The 19,865-nt window shown below is 33.5% G+C and overlaps 1 protein-coding gene across 4 annotated transcripts; it reads right to left on the bottom strand.

Annotated features, from left to right (window-relative positions):
• Positions 1-4,361: 4,361 nt before the first annotated feature.
• Positions 4,362-14,294, bottom strand: DPE2 (disproportionating enzyme 2). 4 transcript variants are annotated; one of them, XM_085725008.1, is made up of 23 exons: positions 14,081-14,294; positions 13,234-13,641; positions 12,331-12,448; positions 12,157-12,215; positions 11,872-11,999; positions 11,627-11,753; positions 11,340-11,536; positions 10,270-10,348; positions 10,139-10,177; positions 9,239-9,358; positions 8,979-9,080; positions 8,810-8,893; positions 8,473-8,715; positions 8,244-8,369; positions 8,058-8,132; positions 7,850-7,921; positions 7,306-7,425; positions 6,805-6,902; positions 6,455-6,614; positions 6,184-6,282; positions 5,520-5,717; positions 5,270-5,363; positions 4,362-4,810 (listed from the first exon to the last, which is right to left on the bottom strand). In XM_085725008.1, exons 2-23 carry the CDS (start codon positions 13,585-13,587, stop codon positions 4,572-4,574), a joined length of 2,931 nt encoding a protein of 976 aa, XP_085581134.1. In that variant the 5' UTR covers positions 13,588-13,641; positions 14,081-14,294; the 3' UTR covers positions 4,362-4,571. The 4 variants fall into 4 exon arrangements, with proteins under 4 accessions (XP_085581134.1, XP_085581131.1, XP_085581133.1 ...); XM_085725005.1 differs by having other exon boundaries at positions 13,234-13,589; XM_085725007.1 differs by having other exon boundaries at positions 14,170-14,294.
• Between the last annotated feature and the right edge of the window lie 5,571 nt (positions 14,295-19,865).

Raw genomic sequence — 19,865 nt, 5'->3', positions numbered from 1 at the left:
TGGTCGTGAAGAAGGGATGAAAGGAAAAAGACAACCCATGTGATTTAATTGTTTTATTAATAGTCATTGATTTGTTATTAAAAGAAATGAACGGCTAAGATTTCGCACGGGAGAGGACTGGAGAAACGGTCCACGGGAGACAATCCTTTCCCTTACAACAACTACTATAACTTCTTCAAAATAAAAACAACTACTATAACTTATTCCTTTAAAAAAAAAAAAACTACTATAACTTATGTAAATTTATAATATGATATATTAAATATTATAAATGTATATATTACGCACCCATGCATTTAACTTTGAAATACAAGACATTTGTTAATTAAATATTATAGTACGACATGTACAATGTGAGGTGATATGTCCCTGGTGTGATACGGTTGTTGAGGATGATTGGCATGCTTTTGTGGGTTGTACGGTGGCGCGTGAGAGTTGGTATTGGGCAGGACTTTCGACTATCTTGCAACCGCGAGTTGGAACAAGTGAGCGGTTTGGCGGATTTTGTTTTTGATATATGTCATTCCGAAAGCCGAGACATTGCAGGTCGGGTGGCTTCACATCTTTGGCAAATTTGGGCTTCACGTAATGATGTCATTTGGAATGCCGCTTATCATACTTCAACAAGCATTGGGAGGACGGCACTAGATGCATGGCGGCAATGGCGGGAGGTTCATAAACATCTCCCACAACCGGTTGTGCAACACAGGCAAAATAGAGTGCAATGTAACTTCTCGGTTTGGGAGAAAGCACGCGAGACATGGTTGAAGTGCAATGTGGATGCCGTGTTCCATGACCGTAACCATATTACATCTTTTGCGTGTTGTGTTAGAGACTCCCACGGGCAATTTATTCGGGCTCAAACGAAATGGCGGCGGGCAAATATGACGGTTTTGGAGGGGAGGCGGTAGCCTTACTCGAGGCTCTTCACTTTGCTGATGCGAACAGATGAGACCGGGTTGTCTTCGAGTCCGACTCATCTACTCTAGTGCAAGCTCTATCGTCTCCGGGCCATGGTGATTCGGAATTCTCTGCTATTGTTTCTAGTATTATTTATCAGTTATTTTTACATTCCAACTTCAAGGTGAAGTTTGTTAGGAGACAAGCGAACATGGTTGCTCATAGTTTAGCTAGGGTGTCTGTTCTTGGGCTAGTCACCGTATTTTTGATTCTTATCCTTCTTGTATTGAACATTGGTTGATTAATGATAATAGTTAACTTTGTTTCGGTCAAAAAAATATTATAGTAAGTAAGTATATATAGTATAAAATTCAATAAAAATAATTTAGTGAAATTCATTCAATATTGTTTTATGTTGGTTTAAATTTATCATTTATAATATTGTAAGGGAAATGTTAACTTAAAATAGAATTAAACAATAAATATTGTCTTGAAAAGACAAGTTTTTAAGTTTTTAAGGTTATGAATGCACGATTTCCAACGTTAAATTTCTTTATTTAGTTTCTTATCTTGTGCCCTTAGGGCACAAGTTAACAAGACCCATATTGTAATTATTAAATAATTTAGTTAAAAATATAATATGTTTCAAAAAAAGTTAAAAATGTAATATCTTAAATATTACCATAAAATTATTAAATTTAAAATAATATATATACATAATATTATCAAAACTTTATTCCGGATTATTTACGATGTATAATTGACATATAAAACGAGTATATCCATAATGGCTCAGAATGAGGATATCCATTAAATTTCATTAAATTTTAATTTGGAATAAATGAAATACTCAATGCTTTGACTCGTCTTTATTAGGGGTGTGCCCTACACAGGTTGAATTGGGCTGGGTTTGGAGAAATGCGTTATCCAACCCGTTCAACTTTCAACGGATCGGGTTCGCTACCCAACATGTATTTTCACTATCAAACCCGAACCGAATTAACCCTAAATTGTGAATGGTTTGGGTTCGGGGTTATCGATTTAAAATTAAAAAAATCTAAAAAAATATTGCGGTTTAGAATGAGAATCTATTATAAATGAAATAAGGGTTGGGTTGGACTCATAATTGTTTTTGGTAGAAATTAAGTTCATATTAAAAATAAACATGTATTTATTAAGTTTTTTTTACTTAAAATAATAATATAATAATTCAATACTAGCAATTGGGTCCATTGGTCCAAAAGCTTAAACCCAATACATGAAACAAACTTTACGGGTTAGCTCAAAGTTAGACCCATATATAAATGATACGGTTCAAATATTTAGCGAGGTTGGATCGGTTTGGGTCATCGAGTTCACGAGTCAACTCGCACCCATAAGCACCTCGTAATTGCACTATAGGCAAAATTCCATCAACGACAACCAAGCAATTAGGTTCAAGTGGTTAATGATTTTTACCAAAGGACAAATTATTTGGGTGAAACCCTAGTTCCATTCCTAGGTGAAACAACTGTTGATCGAGACTATATTTACCTCACGGTCGAACTCTAGATTACGAGAACACACTTCTCCTAAAAATCGGAGGGTTAACACCCAAAAATAAAATCCATCAATGACTATTTAACTTAATTTCAATTCCCAAAACATGTCATTTATCTTCTATTTTTAAATTAGTTTTTTATTTAAAAACGTCAATAATGTTGCAAAAGTTCATTTTTCATACGCATATGTCACTAAAAGTCTTACTTAACTATTCAAAAATATAAATTACATCCCTAAAAAAAATATAAATTACATCTTCAGTTCATCAAAACTAGCATAATCTTTAGTTTTTATTTACTACTGTGGCCTCGTTGTTAATGAGTATCTAATATTGTCGTCATAGGTGCTGAAATATTTTTTATAGTATATCATTTAACCATAGACAAATTTATAATTGAAGTGGACCAAGAATGAATTTTTTTTTTTTTTTTTTGACAAAACCAAGAATGAAAGTTGATCAAACGATATAAACATTTTTAAATGAGTAACTAATTTTACGCAAAATAAATAAATAAATATAAATGACAATTTATTTAGGCTCTAATATAAATGATATTTTAAAAGTTTGAATTAAGGTTTGTCAAAAAAAAAAAAAAAATCAAGAGTCGGCATCCTTAAAATGTGAGTGTACATTTAGAGTGAGTGGTTATATTTTGAGTGGTGGTCTATGGAGTCTTAGAGTTGTGAATGGAGAATATAAACATAAGTTGACTCAATTATTTCAAGGTCATAAATATGCAAAACGCCTACAACTAGAAGAGAAGAAGCGTGTTCATGAGATGACAGGTATTATGGTTCTTCCAAGAAATATTTTTATCACTTTGAAGAATAGAAATGATCGTAGTGCAACTATTATCAAGCATATGTATAAATTATAATGCAACATCTCATGAAATGCTTGGTTGAAGATAAGTATGTTTATAACCATAGATTGCTTGTTGATTCCAAAATTGTCAAAGATATTTTTTGGGCCTATTCAAATTCAATCAAATTGTTTAATGCTTTTTTAACTGTGTTTGTGATGGATTCCGCTTATAAAACCAACAAACGGCGTCTATTGTTGCTTGAGTTTGTCGGTGTCACTTAGGTTGAGGATACATATTGGACTATATTTCATTTGCTTATATTTTTGGAAGAAGATTGCATTTGCTTATATGATATCTAAGAAGGAAGAAAACGTCACTTGAGCTCTATAGAAGTGGTGTGATATGTCGAAATCTCTAGGTAACGCTCCCAAGGTAATTCTAACCAACTGAGATAATGTTCTAGATGAATGTTGTTGTCCCAGTTTTACTTAACTCTATTGCTCTGCTGCTTTGGTATCCATATCTCAAAGCATGTCAAGGCAAGGTGTAAGACATATTGCAAAGTCAAAGCTCTCAATTATAAGGAGGGGAAAGAAGTCAAATCAAAAGATGTATGGAAAACAATCATAGATGCATGGCAAGCTATAGTGGAATCTGAGTCAAAGGAAACATATCTTGGTTTCTTTCGTTTGTTCAAAATTGTATGTACAACTTTTAAAAAAAAAACGTGGAAGATACTATATTGGAGACGGTGACGGTGCAATATTGCACATGTTAAGGAAACTAAATGTAGTAACTTTTCATTGAAAAACATCAATTATTATTAAAAAGTTGTCTATTTAATATAGAATACACAAGTTCCAAGACAAACTTACCGTTTTAAATTTCTTAACATGTGCAAATTTGCATATGATAGAAAAACCCTTTTTCTTTTACCAAAAATAGTACTACAATTTAACCAACACTAAAAAATACAGTTGTGTGGACTCCTCGGTAACACTAAGAAGCCCCAATTCAAATCTTGCATGACTCTTACTCCTTCCGTCCCTATATGTAAACACCCTTTTATTAGAGGGAAAGGGTGGTTACATAGGGACGGAGGGAGTATTTAGATAAAGGGAAATTGAATATTTTATTACAATAGCTACAAGTTATAGGCACATATATGCTTAGACATGTACATACTTCTAAATTTATTGAATCTTTATAAAGTAAACATCATAGAAACATAGGGAACAAGGGCAACAACATGGATGAATCCTTATTGTTATCTTCATTGTAGCAGGTTATGTAAATCTTAATTGAAGGACAAGTATAATGCAATCAACGGGCGGTTAATGATGGAATTCCATTATATTCAGAAGGATGACGGATCTTTTCTCCGGTACCGGCAAACTGTTGCTTCTCAGAGACGGTGTCTGCTACTGATGATGTTGAGATTAGATTTGCTTCAGCTTGTGAATCCTCTTGAGGAACTGATCTTCCACCCCAACGTACAAGATCTTTAATGATGGTTTTGAGCTCATTATCTTTATTCAGTGACTCCAGAGTCACATGCACACCTGAAACCAGTTCAAGACATTTATATTTTAATTCTTCACCAGAATAGTTCAATGATCACAGATTATCTTGTCCTCCAAGGAGTTAGTTTTGAAATCATTGGAAGCTTTTAGATCATTAGAGAAAACCCAAGTCCTACATCAGCAAGAGATAAGACTTGAATTGAGCTTATAAAACATAAGCAATCTTCACCTTACAATACAAAGCCTCGTTATAATCATTATTCATGCCCTATCACTAATCATTATGTTTTGAATAGAGCTTGTCTTCCAAAAAGTTAGCTTTAAGATCACTGGAAAAAATCCAAGTCCTAGTGGCCAAGAGATAAGATCTAAATCGAGCTTATAAAACATAAGCATTTTTCACCTTACAATTACAAACTCCACATTATAATTATCATCCCAGTCATATCATTAATCATTCTTGGACTGTTAAAAAAAAACAAAGCACAAAATACTTACGGTATCTCCAATAGTGCTTCGGATTTGTAGGGTCATTGATCGTCTCTTCTATTGCAGGGCGTGCTGTATATTCTTCTTTTAATGCTAACAAGTCCTGCCCAATAGATTAAGAGTGTCATGATTTTTATGTGAAGGGACATAACTAAACTGAAAGAAACCCTGAACGCCATGAACAAACTAGTGCAATCTGTGAGGTCTGTGCTAGGAAACCAAAAGGAACTTAGAAATCATGTTTTTTACATGTCTGTACCTGAAGGGGGAAAATTGCCCACATCGATGGGGATTCAATATGTTGCCTTGTGATAAAATGTGCAACTTCTGGAACGCATTGATCGGGTGGCAACTCATCAGACTCCATCACATTCTTGAAGAACCGTTGTCTTCTTTCTTCGTCTTCTTCCCACCAAGCACGCAAGGTGGAACAGTCATGACATGATGGGGCACATACCTGCACATTGGCACAACTTGCCGAATCAAATGACAATTTTACGAAAGCTTTGTAAATTCAAAAACAGTCACTAGTTCTCGATTAAGCTGAACCCGGGTTTATCAGAGTACAACAAAGAAACCTTAAATATTTGATTACATGCCTCCTGAACCAAATAACCACAAGCACCACACAAAACCAGTAATTTTTCATTATTTGCAGCATAAAACCAAAATAGACACTTGAACGTGGCATAGATATAACTTATATCTATATAACACAACCAGATAACTTTGAGTTATGGTTTCTAAAGGCTTAATACAAAAAAATATTTGTTCATAGAGTATTTATTATCCCTTGGATGGAGTATTTTTAATATGGAACCGTGAAGCCTCAACAAAAACAGAAAATCACCATGCTTCCTTTAGTTCGACCATAGGCACTCCAAAATAAAATACGGATAAGCAATAGTATATAGAAAGTTTACCGTCATGTAGCTGTATTGAGAAGGAATGCCAAATTCCAGATCAGATTCATTGGGCATCCGTTGAATGCGCAACCCAACTAGTCCGAGTTCTTGCATAACCTGCACCAATAAACTCCTAGTCAAAACTTTCAATGTAACACCACCCAAAATGAAATAATTCAAATCCTTAAGCATAATTTTGAACATGTATGTGTCTGTGTTTGAGGAGCCATGCCCACGAGTGAGAAAGAGGTTCTTGTTTACAAGAGCTTAGGGAATATAATTGACATACAGGATGCACACAAGAAGGAATGAGGCCCAAATCTTCCCCGCAGGCCAGCATCTCTGATGAATTTAGAAGTGCAGGTAGAGTCTTCAGCGCATTTTGCCTCCAAAGATTCTCTTGACGATGGAAATAGTAGTCATAATACAATCTTTTGAGAACATTCTTGCTGTATTGCATGATAAGCAGTAAGATCTTGTAAGATTACATCTCAAGGAAGTCAGGAAGCAGAATATGAAAAGAATTTTTATTGGATGGAGATCAGTTTTCAGTGTCAAACAATGATGAAAAAGCAGCATAATAGTTGGAATTGGAACCAGTCCCAATGGTATATCCACACACACATATTATTAACGTACCTATGATCATCCAAAGCCTGGAAACTTGATGTATCTTCAAGGTTGAAACGCGGATAAAAATCTTTTGGATTCTCTGGATCTCGGATTAGAACTATATTCTGCAAGACACAATAGCAAATAACATAATGTAAGAGTTGCAAAGATCAAGAGGACACAGATATAATTCAGAAGACAGAAAAGGATACAACATAGATTAAAGAAAAGCCATATTAAAATTGAAGTGTGTCAACTTGATCCATTGTCTACTAATAAATAAGAAAGTCCACATCATTGTAGAAACTGGGTTTTCTAGCAGCAGTGGAATCACAAGAGTATCTTAAAACGAGAGATCCATTTGGTTTACTGATATAATGAAATACCCTTAATACCAGTGAATCAAAATTAAGTCAAAATATTCTGAGCTTTGCAGTACCTTTCAGTGTAAATATCAATACATTACAGACAGATAGTGGGTGGAAGAGAAGAAGAATATAATCCATGAAACAAATTTGATAAAGCTACCTGTAAAAGATCGATCAGATTACGCCGCATTTTGTCTTCACTCTCCAACAACAGAGAACTTTCTGCAGAAGTTTTCAGTTTGGAAACAATTTTTTTCTCTGTGTTGCTATCCTCCTTGAACTATAATTATCATTCATGAAAGAAAAATATTACAACAGCATATATATAATGGTCATAACAGAATTTACAGAAATCTTATGAAAGAAAGGCATGCTTTAGAAATAACCAACATAAATGAAAAAAAAATTATATTTTCACATCTTACATGATAAAATCCCTGAACCTGTCTTAAATTGGTGCCGTTAAGTACTGTGTTACATTGATTAGACATCTTTAACAAATAAAGCAAGAGGATTGACACTAAGAATCAATATATTATCATGCGGCTAAGCATCAATATGATATTTATATAGATTATAAAAACTAGCAAAAGGGTAGAAATACATTACTAAAATATATATAGAACACAAAAACAATATTTAAAAAGATAAAGCAGATGCGATAGATATAAAAAATAAAAATCTGCACAGAATAGTATGATCACCTCATAGCAGTTCTTGTCATATTCGTTCAGAAAAGCTGTTGCGATAAATGCCCAAGCAGACCCAAATTTTTCCTGAAACAAGAATTGAAAAATATATTATAACCAAGAAAATCAACAAGACATGATAGAAAAAAGCAGATGCATCTTTAAGGTAAATTATTAACACATTATGAAAATTCATCCATAGCATAAAAGGTACAATGCTAACCTGTAATATTTCTTGCCTAATGTATGGGCGGCTCAGGCGATTAAAGTCCCATATTCCTTCTCTTTCAAGTTCTTCCTACAATACATTTAATAAACTATAAATTGACTAAAAAATAGTTTCTTTTGCTAGAATCAGGACGAATCACTGAATCAAGTGCCCATTAAATTTCAATGAGCATAAGGATACCTGACTTAGTGGAATAGATGGTCGGAATTTTCCTACTAAACCTGTCACAGCATGATCTGGAAGTTCCCAAATTCTGAAGAATCCCAATATGTGATCAATCCTGTAAGCTGTGAAATATTTTCCCATCTGTCATGGACAAAAAGGAAACTTATCTTCAGCCTTTATACTAAAGTTTGCAGAGATTATTTTCCAGTGAAGAACAGGACAACCAAGAATTCAAAACCAAAACCTGTGTTAATCGAGCTCGCCACCAACCATAGTTATCTTTTGACATCTCTTCCCAGTTATAAGTAGGAAAGCCCCAATTCTGGCCATTTTTATCAAAATAATCAGGAGGTGCCCCAGTAGAAGTGTTCATTCGGAACAAATTTGGATAAACCCAAGTATCCACACTGTTTCTGTCAACTCCAATGGGAAGATCTCCCTTTAGAATCACTCCCTTCTTTCTTGCGTATTCTGAAGCTTCAGACAACTGTCAGATTAAGATGAAAGCAAACAGTAAGACATTTTGCGTTAAGTGATTTGACTGCCATGTAGAACTTAAAGTAGGGTTCAATATAACTAACTTGTAAATGTAGATGGTATTGAACATAGTAGTGGAAGCAAATTATCTCGTAATGCAGACTTTCCTTGGATACAAGTTTCTCTAACTGCAAAACAATGGGAAATATACAGTTTAATAAAATATGTTTCGAAGTTGAAAAGAAAGAAAAAAAGGAAACCTAAGGTGTATACCTTATCTTCTGAGTATTGAGCAAAACGGCCCCATTGACTTCGCTCTGATGTTTCAAAGAAGTCTCTCAGGAAACAGAAGGCAGCATATGGTTTCAACCAACCCTATCCCCATCAAGAACAAAGCTGAGTCAGTGTAGCATTTTTTAAATGAAAATAAATAATCAATTATGAAAATTCATTACAAAGGAGAGGAATAGATAAGAAAGATAAAGCATCTCTTGCCAACATAATAAAGCAGTCATAATGTGTAGTACTAAAACCTCATTCTCAGAAAAGAACTGTTGAAAGGAACTCGAATTAAGTATCAAATCTTTCTCTTGATTGAAAACTTTCTTAGCAATTGAGAGTTTAGTAGCCACTGTAGCTTCATAATCAACTTCCTGTAAAGACCAAATAAAATTAACCAACCATAAGGAAAATGTATTTGTCGTCCACCAATATGTTGGCAAATAGAAATAGTGAAGATGATAACAATATATTTACAGCAAATATCGCCAACAACAATCAAGTACTATTCCACTAGGTGGGGTCGGCTACATGGATTAACTGACGCCATAAAGTCTTTTTCATATATTTGGTCCAAAAATAGATCATTTACCACAAACTCGCTCTTAAATGGTGCTTCTACAAATCTTTCTTATGAATGTTCATATCACACAAGACAAGTTTCTACGATCTCTACTATAGGGACTCCCCAAATTTTCTTTCTAATAATTGTATTTCTAGTTCTAACTTTTATATTTTGTAGCCACACATCCAATGTTCCGCTATCATGCCTTCAACACTAACCTTACAACATTATGGGTCTTATAAGTATTTGTTAAAATTTTCCCTTACATATTAGAAGTATTTTATATCACTTACACCTAAATAATTCCACCTGTTGAGAGTCCATGCAATTTTAAGGAAATGAAAACTGAGTGAGTGACCTTGAGACTGAAAACTTAGTTGCACATCCCCTCTAATAAACAAAATGCAATCAAGTTATTATGTTTTTTGTTCAAATCTGATATTTTATTTAAAACAACAGCAATGTTGGGACTGTCTAGAAAGACGAATTATTTAGACTTTGTAACAGCATTTTATTTAATGATGTGCATGCATAAATCAGAGAGCCTTTCTTGAGGATGTCAAGATACATATAAACATCTGACCATTACCTTGCCATCTAATTGTTGTTTTGCCTTCTCAATCTCTTGCTGTTTAAAGTAGATGCAAAGCATTTCAAATATCAGCATTTCGAAGTTGCTATGAATGCTATTCAATAGAGAGTGAAATTCCTAAACATAACCTTTATCTCCTCTGGTATGTTCTCAGAAAGTGCCTGCACTCTCAGGTACAACGGATGCAGCGCAAATACTGAGAGTGAACTGAAAGAAAAGCATATATCAGATTAGGACTTCAAGCATCTAAAAATTAGTATATCACTTGCTTGAAACAACAATTAAACACAAGAAACATTTTTCCATCAGAAGTTTGATAAAATTAACATCAGAGACATAGGGTGATATGCTGCATGCTGTTTGTATCTTATCCAAATAAAATTTGATATGGTTTTAAACCAGAAAGAAAATATCAAACTTAGAAAATCAAAGACACCCCAGCCCCAAATCTAAAAGGAAGTTGACAGGGACTTGGGTATCATGAGGTGCCTAAGTTCTCCAAAATTATGGGATGTTCGACTCAGTGAAGTACTAAAGTGGCATAGTTCTTCCCCTTTAATAGAGCTTTTAAGGGAAGGTTCCTCATCATATTGCTTCGGTGCATCGGAGAACAAAGAAGACTTTTTAGCAACTTCGAGCTAACTTCGTAAAGTTGAATTTCCCACACCTTTAATTATTATTCTGCTTGCTTGCCGGAGCCTGTTATACACCAGTAATTCTGTATGTGTATAATCAAAGAAAGAAATAACAAGGACTGCTCTCAGCTGAAGTGAATGCACAGAAAGAGAGGACTAGGATGTGTATTTGATATGAAAACAGCTGGCATAATGAGTAGAGAGGAGAAAGATTCTAGTATCACAATCACAAAGTGGAATATAAAGGAAGGGGAGGAAAACAGTGGAGAAGGCAGTTACTGAGAGAATGCATGGCAATTGCCCTTGGCCTTTGGAACAGAGCCTTCTTTTTTCCGTTAGATACTTTCTTGTTATTTCGCAGCATTACAATGGGTTACCTATGAATTAAGGAGCTAGCCTCCATCATGTCCATTATGTAATACCAAGCCCTTTCAGTTTCCAATAACTGATATATTTTTTTTTTGAGGGAATAACTGAATTATTGCAGGGTAAAAAAGATGTTTCCATTAAGGTATTTACAAGTTGATCTAATGTCTACAATGATTTTGAAGGTGCTGCTATACCTGTATGGATAAGAATCCCACCACATCTGATGCACAGATGTATCATTGATAGGTAAAAGTTGAACTAAATGGAAACCAGATGCTACAGCCCAGTCAACTAGCAATTTCAGGTCGAGAAACTCTCCAACTCCTAGATCAGATTCCGACCTGATAGAGAACATAGGAATTGCTACGCCAGCACCACGCCAGGGCGTTTCCTAGAAAAGCAAACCACCAACAAGTTAGAATCATCAACTTCTGGTAAACCACAATCTTCACTGCCCGTAAATGTAAATTTAGCAACTCACACGTATCATGCCATCTGAAAGAAAAATATATTTTGACTCTCTTCTTGAGGCACTAATGGACACTTCTCGATTTGGACCATTTTCTATAGAAGCGTTCCCAGACCTGCCATATTTACAATATCTGTATGTGGAAATAATTGTTAAGGAAGATTGTAAAGCTTGACCATAGTACTGGTAGCAACATATGAAAATAATAACCCCACATTTTCATCTATAACTCGAGATAAAAAGTTCAAAATGGATATCTTATTGGAAAATCACTCCTTTGTATGACACATTCTGCTAGCCAGACAAATTCACCAACATAGCTGAGTTTTAGTCCATTTTCAACTTTCCACTGCCCCAATTTTGTATTGCTACCTATCACGTATATCTGCAAAAGTACGGGAGAAACCACTAATTCATGGGTGCTTTTAATCACAAACTCTTGAGGTATCATTAAATGCTAAGAACATATTTTTTCAATGAATTCACAATCCATGCAGATAAACAATGTTAGTCATAAATGATTTATAGATAAAAGGCCTTACTGATGTGTCTTTCTCAATGTTTGGGCAGAATACTTTGAATTGAATGAGGATGGATTCCGCTGGTCATCAGAAGTCAAAACAATATGGGATATTAACAAAAGAATAAACGGACACACTAAATTCATTGTATAAGCCCCAAATAATAGGCTAAACATAAAATTTGCAAAATTTTACCTTCTGGTTCGAGATTGATACGGCTGACTCCTGTAGTTGTATTGATGCTCGAATCCCAGCTTTGCCGAAAAATGACATCTCTGAAAGCACTTCTGAAAGGGAGAGCATCTGAGCCAGTCTGAACTTGACGATAAAACAAGAAAAGATCTTGAGAATATGTTTTAAAAGAAAGAAAGAAAAAAAAACTATCACTTTTATCCCAACTAAAAACTTTATCAAATTATATACATCAGGAATGAGAATTTATATCCAACTTCAAGAAGTAATTTTCACACTAACAACTTTGAGAAGCTGTGCAAAGTGAAGCATTTTGGCAAAACTCTGAGCAGAAAGAACAAAAAAAAAATTCATGGATCAAAGAAACAACTTATATCCTTGTATTATGCATAAGTGTTACAACTTACATTGTCATAGAATATACACAGTACAAAAAAGGAATTATTCAGCCCTGCAACTGCAGTCTTACTGACGTCATATTACAGCTTCTCTAGCCCTTAAAAAGTCATTTTGCTAACTATTATTTTCAGAGTGCTTAGATTGAATAAGCTACATATAAAGAAAATGCTACATCAAGTTTCTTATTCAGTAACAAATTGCTATTCTTTTGAGTCCTTTTATCTTCCTTTCAATTCAATGTCTTCGGTTCCTAACAGATCACAAATGAGTTCGTAATCTGCACATTTTGATCAATATGATTCAAGCACCATATATTTGTCTGAATATGATCTAGATCGATAGTATCTACTACTGTATAATTTTACAAAATGAATCTAAGTTTATTGTTAGGAATGGCAGTAAAACTAGGACATATTTCACAGAAAGCAACAAAAAGCAACCTTATATAGAATTGTTTGAAACTTGAAAGCGGCATAGAGAAATGTGGAAAAAGAAAAACGAAGCAACCTGCCAAAGATCACGGAACTCAATCTCCTGACCACTCTGAACACTTTCGGGGAGCGTCAGTTCGTGCTTCTTCCCCATCTCCCATCTCACGATATTTTTCTTATCATCCACAACATAATAGGTGTACTGACATTGGAACCCTTTTGGCACAGTAATGCTTCCACTCCAAATGAGCTCAGAACCTTCATGAAAGGGACTAAGCAACACACCCTTCTTCACATTCCAAGATCCAAGCACTGGTACAGAGCCACACACCAGCAAACTCTGACCCCATTGAGTAAAATACGGTAACCGAAAGCTTATCTTCACTGAATTCACCGGCTTACTCCCAGAAACCAATCCCGGATTCACCATAGCTTCAAAAATGAATTTGACCCATCAAAAAACTCAAATTTCGGCATAAAAATTCTAAAAAAAAAAAAAATCAAAAAGTTTAAATCATATACACTGCCAATGTAAGAAGTTTTACATTGCCAAATAATCATATGTGTCACTCTTAAAGTAATTATGATTAAAGCCAAACACTTTTAGAGAATTTTGTTACAATTTTTTTCATAAAAATATCACTTTTTTAAATAATCACAAAGCAGCTTCTACTTTTTTCAAAAATCTCCAAAAATTAATCTCTAAATTATTGAGTACCAAAATTATTTTTTGTATAAGTTTCAAGCTCACACTCTTGCATTAACAACAGTAAGAAAATGAAGTAATTAAGCTAAAACTCAAATTAAATTATTATTGCTTCATTGAAGCATTTTCAATTTCTAACCTTTATCACTCACATCTAATCCAACTATCATACACACAAAAAAGAGCTTTTTGAGATATTAAATTGAATAGCACAAACCCATTTAGCAGAATTGAAGTAAAGTTGATTTGAAAGAGAAAATGGGTGGATGAAATTGATCCAGAAAGAGAAAGAGAGGTTGAAGTTACCTTTGCTTCAAGTAGAAGATATATGATATTGAAGAAAGAAATGAAGTGTTGTTGGGTGATATTTTGAAGAAAAAGTAGTGGAAATTGACACTGAAGAAGACAAGAAATACAAGAGAGACGTTTCTGGCTATGAACAGAGAGTGTGAGGTAATAATGTTCAGATATTTTTATTTCTGAATGTTAATGTGGTCCGTTCATGGAAACAAATTGTGTACGTTTATGTTGCTTTCATACATAATCTTTATAAACCGTGTATCGTCTATGTGGCATCTACGTAATGGTAGAGAATAATCTCTCGAGTCGAGTAAAACTATCCATTGACTAAACACACTTCTAGCATGATTAGATGACCACTAATTATATTTTCACGCATGTGCAATGTAAAAAAATATATAAACAAATGGTCTAATTTTAGTTAGTGTTGATCATATTTTAAATGTCTTTAATTTCTCAATCTGAATCTCAATAGTGATCAAATGGATACCATTTCTTTTCATGTCATGATATAGTAGCATGCCTCTAAACTGAATCATGATTCCCTCTTTGCCGCTAGTGTACTCTCGCGTATCAAATCAAAAAAAGGTATGAAGGTAAGATATTCGATTTGATTAACCACTGTGTTTGGAGGAGCAAGTACTTGATCACAAATTTAAATAAAATATAAAATATAATATTTGTCGCTAACCCTCCAATTCTCATGGAAGGGGATATGCTAATATAGAGTTATAAGTATAGCCTTATGAAAAATTGTTCCACTCTAAATTTATCTTAAATTCTCTAACGATTTGTAAAATATATACAAAGAGGAAGGATTCTCTCTCATTTTGTTAACTTTCAACTAAACTTAGTCGAATTCATCGGATTTGAAATATTTCGCACAACTACACGAGAGGTTGGTACATATTTTCTCAAATCTTAGTGCTATATGATTGAATTTTTTTCGGGAGATCTGTTATCATTCTTCATATAGAATTCTTCATCGTTTCGGTTTCTACAATCGATATTCGGAGATATTAATTTTTCTTTGATATTGTGATTGTTTCATGGTATGTCTACCCTCAACCTATGTCATATAATCATGAACCCCTTATAAAGAAGAGAATGAAGTGTGCTACTCATCATTTTTTACGCGCTACAAAGAAGAGTCTTATATTGTGTTGTTTAGATAGATTAGATCAAGCATTGACGGATATGCTTAACAATGAAGGTGTTAAGCAACTTAAACTTAATTTCATTTTGACACCCTCTTTTTTTACACAACTTTCTTAAATTAATTATGGTGGTTGAGATGTTTTATTGCATACATCTTAGATATCCTTGATTCTTTTCCACGGTCATGAAACTTGATAAACGCGCAAAAGAAAATGAAAATCTCAATAGCGATAATGAAAATCTCATACAACAAGTTATTTCTCACCGCCATAGATGAAGAATAAATCCCAAATTATTCTCAGGTTCTTAGGGATATTATTGGCTGAGGGCCAACAACATTCAATGAGGTCTTGTTGGTATATGCTTGTCATGGGCGTAGCCTTTCATATAGAAGTGGTAGCCAAGGCTACCCCAAAAAAAAAAAAATATTGTTCTTCAATTAGTTTGATACTTCCGATCTCATAAACAATTATAGGAAAAACTTTTTCAACAATAAAATTTATCAAAATAATAGTCATAAACAAATTGAATGGACAATGTGTTTCTTGTAAATAACTTATTTGTTTGCAATAGAAAAAATATTGTTAATATATTTTTTTTGACAATATATTATTAATATATTTAACATGTTGATTTTAAAAATATCTTATTTCTTCTTTATAGTTGGCTGCAAGATAAATTTTTTGCTAACTTTGCCGCCGATGCTTGTGATGCTTAAAGCATACAAGAATGACATGGCAATCATGATAGGTTCAATTACAAAAGTATATGAAATTTTACTCTTATGGTACATCTTCACTCCAGTGATGTAGGACCATGTAATATTAGCAACGAACCTATCTTGAAATCATGCATATTAAAGCTTCTCAAGTCTATATTTATACTCTGATTTAAGCCAATAAACTTCGACAATTGCTATTTTGACATTCAATGTGTCTTAGAAACACAAGTAAATGACCAAAAAACCCGGCGGCAATTAACTGCTGTTCTGTTTTCTAGTTATAAACCACGGTAGTTAACTACCGATTAAGGATATTTTAGTATTTTACTTGTGTTTTTAGGAAGTATTGAAAGTCAAAAAAGCAATTGTCATAAACTTCTCGTGAATGTACATAGATACTGATTGATACCCAAAATATATGATGTTTTGTCCAAGTCTTTCATTAAGAAGTGTGTCGTTTTCGAATGCCATTTGTAATTGTAGACCTTCTACATATAACACTAGAATGACAACTATCTCCTGCTAACCTATTTACTTCTTATAGACACAAAGTTCATACATATTGTTGATGAACTCAAATTGTCTAACAACATCAAATAAAAATTTCAACTCATATAGGCTTGCTCTGTAAAGGGATTATTATAGGATGATTACTTGTTCCATCCATTTCTCGAAACACTTTATCGTGAAATCTAACTAATTAAAGGTATACGTAAAATTATCTTACAAGTTTATTTTTTATAAAAATAAATAAATTACACATTGGTAGGTACCTATGAAGCCCGAGATACGGATACCGGTACGGGTACGATACGATACGGGTACGGGAATACGCAAATTTTTCAAAATTTAGGATACGATACGGCTAGGATACGTCAACAAAATTTTTATACTAAAACTTATATGTATGTAAAATAATTGAAGAAAATAAACATTGATTAAAAGAACTCAACACAAATTTTGATTAATCGAATCATCTCTCTCTCGTTACCTTCATTCACAAGAAGTATAATTTTAAGCGGTTCATCGAGAAACAATTCTAGTGATGCATATCTAAAATTGAATCATATATATCTCCACCGAATGTTTACAACATTGTCTCACTTTTACTCTTCATCTTTTTCTAGGATACGTATCTGTGAAGTATCTTATAAGTATCCTTGTGTATTCTATGGAGTATCGGATAAGTATCCGTTAAAATATTTTTTAAAAATTTAAATAATTAATTCGGATACTTCGTGGGTGCGTATCCGCGAGTATCCGTGGAGTATCGGTATCCGATACGTATCCGGTACGAGTACGTCTCCGTTTTGGAGTATCCGGGCTTCATAGGTAGGTACCATAGAGTACGTACTAACAAAATAAAACGGAAAAGATTCTTAAGACATTGAACAACTATTTATCTTATACAATGTTTGATAGACAATATAAAAAATAAAGTGAATTTTATTATAATACCTTTTATGAATATAAATATCAATAGAGTAGAGAAGGTAGGGGAGAGAGGAGATACAAAGAGTGGAGAGGGAGGAAGGGAGGAAGGGAGGGAGAGAGATATTTGTAGAAATTGCTTTAGTATTTTTTAGTATTTTCGGTTATAATATTATTAAGTTTTATGAGACATTAGTGAGTTATTTTTCAGTTATGTTTTGTTTTAAAGACAGTTATTTTAGGGAGTTTCTTTTTGTTTTAAGTTACGTTTCGGCTCTATTTATTTATTTTGTCGAGGTAGCCTAGTGGTTATAATTCACCTTATAAGGTGAATAAGTGGGGTGTCCGAGGTTCGAACCCCGGCCCCGCATATAACAATGCATTGTCCCTACCAATGAGTTATTTATAGAACACTTAAGTGTTTGTAATAAAGTGTTTGATGTTATAAACATATTTACGTCTTCCAATATATCATTTTCATAATACTTTTTATGGTGAAAACTATCATGCTTGGGCTATTAAGCGTCAACATATCATGAAGTCTTAGACCTTTGGGAAGTTGTAGAAGAAGAATATGAAGTGGAGCCATTGCCGGAAAATCCAACGGTGACTCAAATAAAGATCAACGAGAGGAAAGAAGACAAGGAAGGCCAAAGTTAAAGCATGTTGATTCCATGCGGTGTCAAGCACAATATTTACAAGAATCATGAACTTGAAATCGGCAAAAGACATTTGGGATTACATCAAAAAAGAATATGAGGAAAATGAAAGAACCAAAAACATGCATATATTCAACTTTGATTCGGGTGTTTGAGATGCTAAAAATGAAGGAGACGAAACCATAAAAGAGTACGCGAGATAAGTTGTTGGGCGTTGTTAACAATGTGACATTACGTGGTAATGATTTTTTCGATGAAAGAATTGTGTAAAAAAATTTGGTTTTTGTGCACGAAAGATATGAATCAAAAATTTCTTTATTAGAAGAAACAAAAGATTTGTCGAGCATTTCCTTGGTAGAATTGGTGAATGCATTGCAAGCACAAGAACAAAGGCGGACGATGAGAGGAAAAGCATCCATAGAAGGCGCTTTGTATGTGAAAGAAAAAATCCAGGAGGAGGCAACAACAACAGGTAAAATGATATTTTTCAACCATGTGCACACCGTAAAAAGACAAATCATCCTCAAATAAAATGTTGGTGGAGGTCTGATGTCAAGTGCAAAAAATGTGGCAAATGGGACATGTAGAGAGAGTATGCAAGTAAAAGTTTGTAATAAAGTGTTTGATGTTGTAAACATATTTATGTCTTCCAATATATCATTTCCATAATACTTTTTTCTCTCATACCCCTTTAAAACCAACAAGATGAGATAGAGAGGGGGAGAGTGATAAGAGATGGGGTAGAGGAAGAGTATTATACTCCTTTCTTACCTTCACTAAATTAATTTTTAGAGAAATATAATTTATCCTAATTTTTATTTCATCTCTACCTCCAGATATATTCAATTCTGTGAATAGATTTTAGATCAAACACAATCTCTTGTTTTTTACGAAAGATCAAATACAATTTAATCCCTTATTTCCGGCAAATAAATCAAACAACATCGTAAGTTTAAATTTTTCAAAGAACTAAACAATTTGTTTCAAGTGGTTAATGATCTTCATCAACCACAAATTGTTCATAAAAAGATAGTTCCATGATTCTTAGACAAAATAATTTACGATCAAATTTTACTTATCTTCTAACCAAACTTCAAATTATGAAGATATTTTAGAACATGATTGTGAACACCAACAAAAATTTAATTCTTTGAACGCGTCCTGCAATGACAATGAAGTTGAATTATCCGTGATTTCGGAACAATCAAGTTGGCATCATCCCATTACATTACGCATTGAAAAGTGACTTCATTCAATCCTCCTAAAAAGTCAGAGCCAGTTCACATGACAGGATCTTTTGCTTTGGTGTCATATCTTTACTATATTAGGCATAATAATAATAATAATAACTAAATATTGTACTACCATTTTTATATTCTTCACAAGCACAAATCATGTGCAACTTACTTCACCTCACATGGAAAAGGTGAGAGCTAGTACTATATAGTTCATAAACCTAAAAATAATCACAAATGTCAAATACACACACACAAAATAACTTTAATATATTTCCCAAATTAACAAAATTCTGAATAATCCCCAAATATTTAAAATCCTATATTACATTAGTACTTTTGAATAAGTCAAGTTAGTACATAAATTATCCCAATAAACTAATGTGATTCAATATTTTTTATTTTATTTACCAACGATATTTATTAATTCAAATTGATAAAATACATACGGTACAAATGCGCTAAAACAATAAAAGACGAATCTACGAACAAAAAATA

Source organism: Medicago sativa, chromosome 7 (genome assembly GCF_051527215.1).
Source record: "Medicago sativa cultivar Bolivia chromosome 7, Bolivia_mono, whole genome shotgun sequence".
Lineage (NCBI taxonomy): Eukaryota > Viridiplantae > Streptophyta > Magnoliopsida > Fabales > Fabaceae > Medicago > Medicago sativa.
The sequence above is the reverse complement of the archived record's forward strand: the minus strand, read 5'-3'. Positions and strand labels throughout refer to the sequence as shown.

Excerpts from the sequence above, each read along its gene's own strand:
- DPE2 (XM_085725005.1), bottom strand. Across the intron at positions 9,081-9,238 it reads AGTTCTTTTCTGAGAATGAG|GGTTGGTTGAAACCATATGC; the intron begins GTTTTAGTACTA and ends TGATGGGGATAG. Across the intron at positions 4,811-5,269 it reads GAAGCACTATTGGAGATACC|GTGTGCATGTGACTCTGGAG; the intron begins GTAAGTATTTTG and ends AACTGGTTTCAG.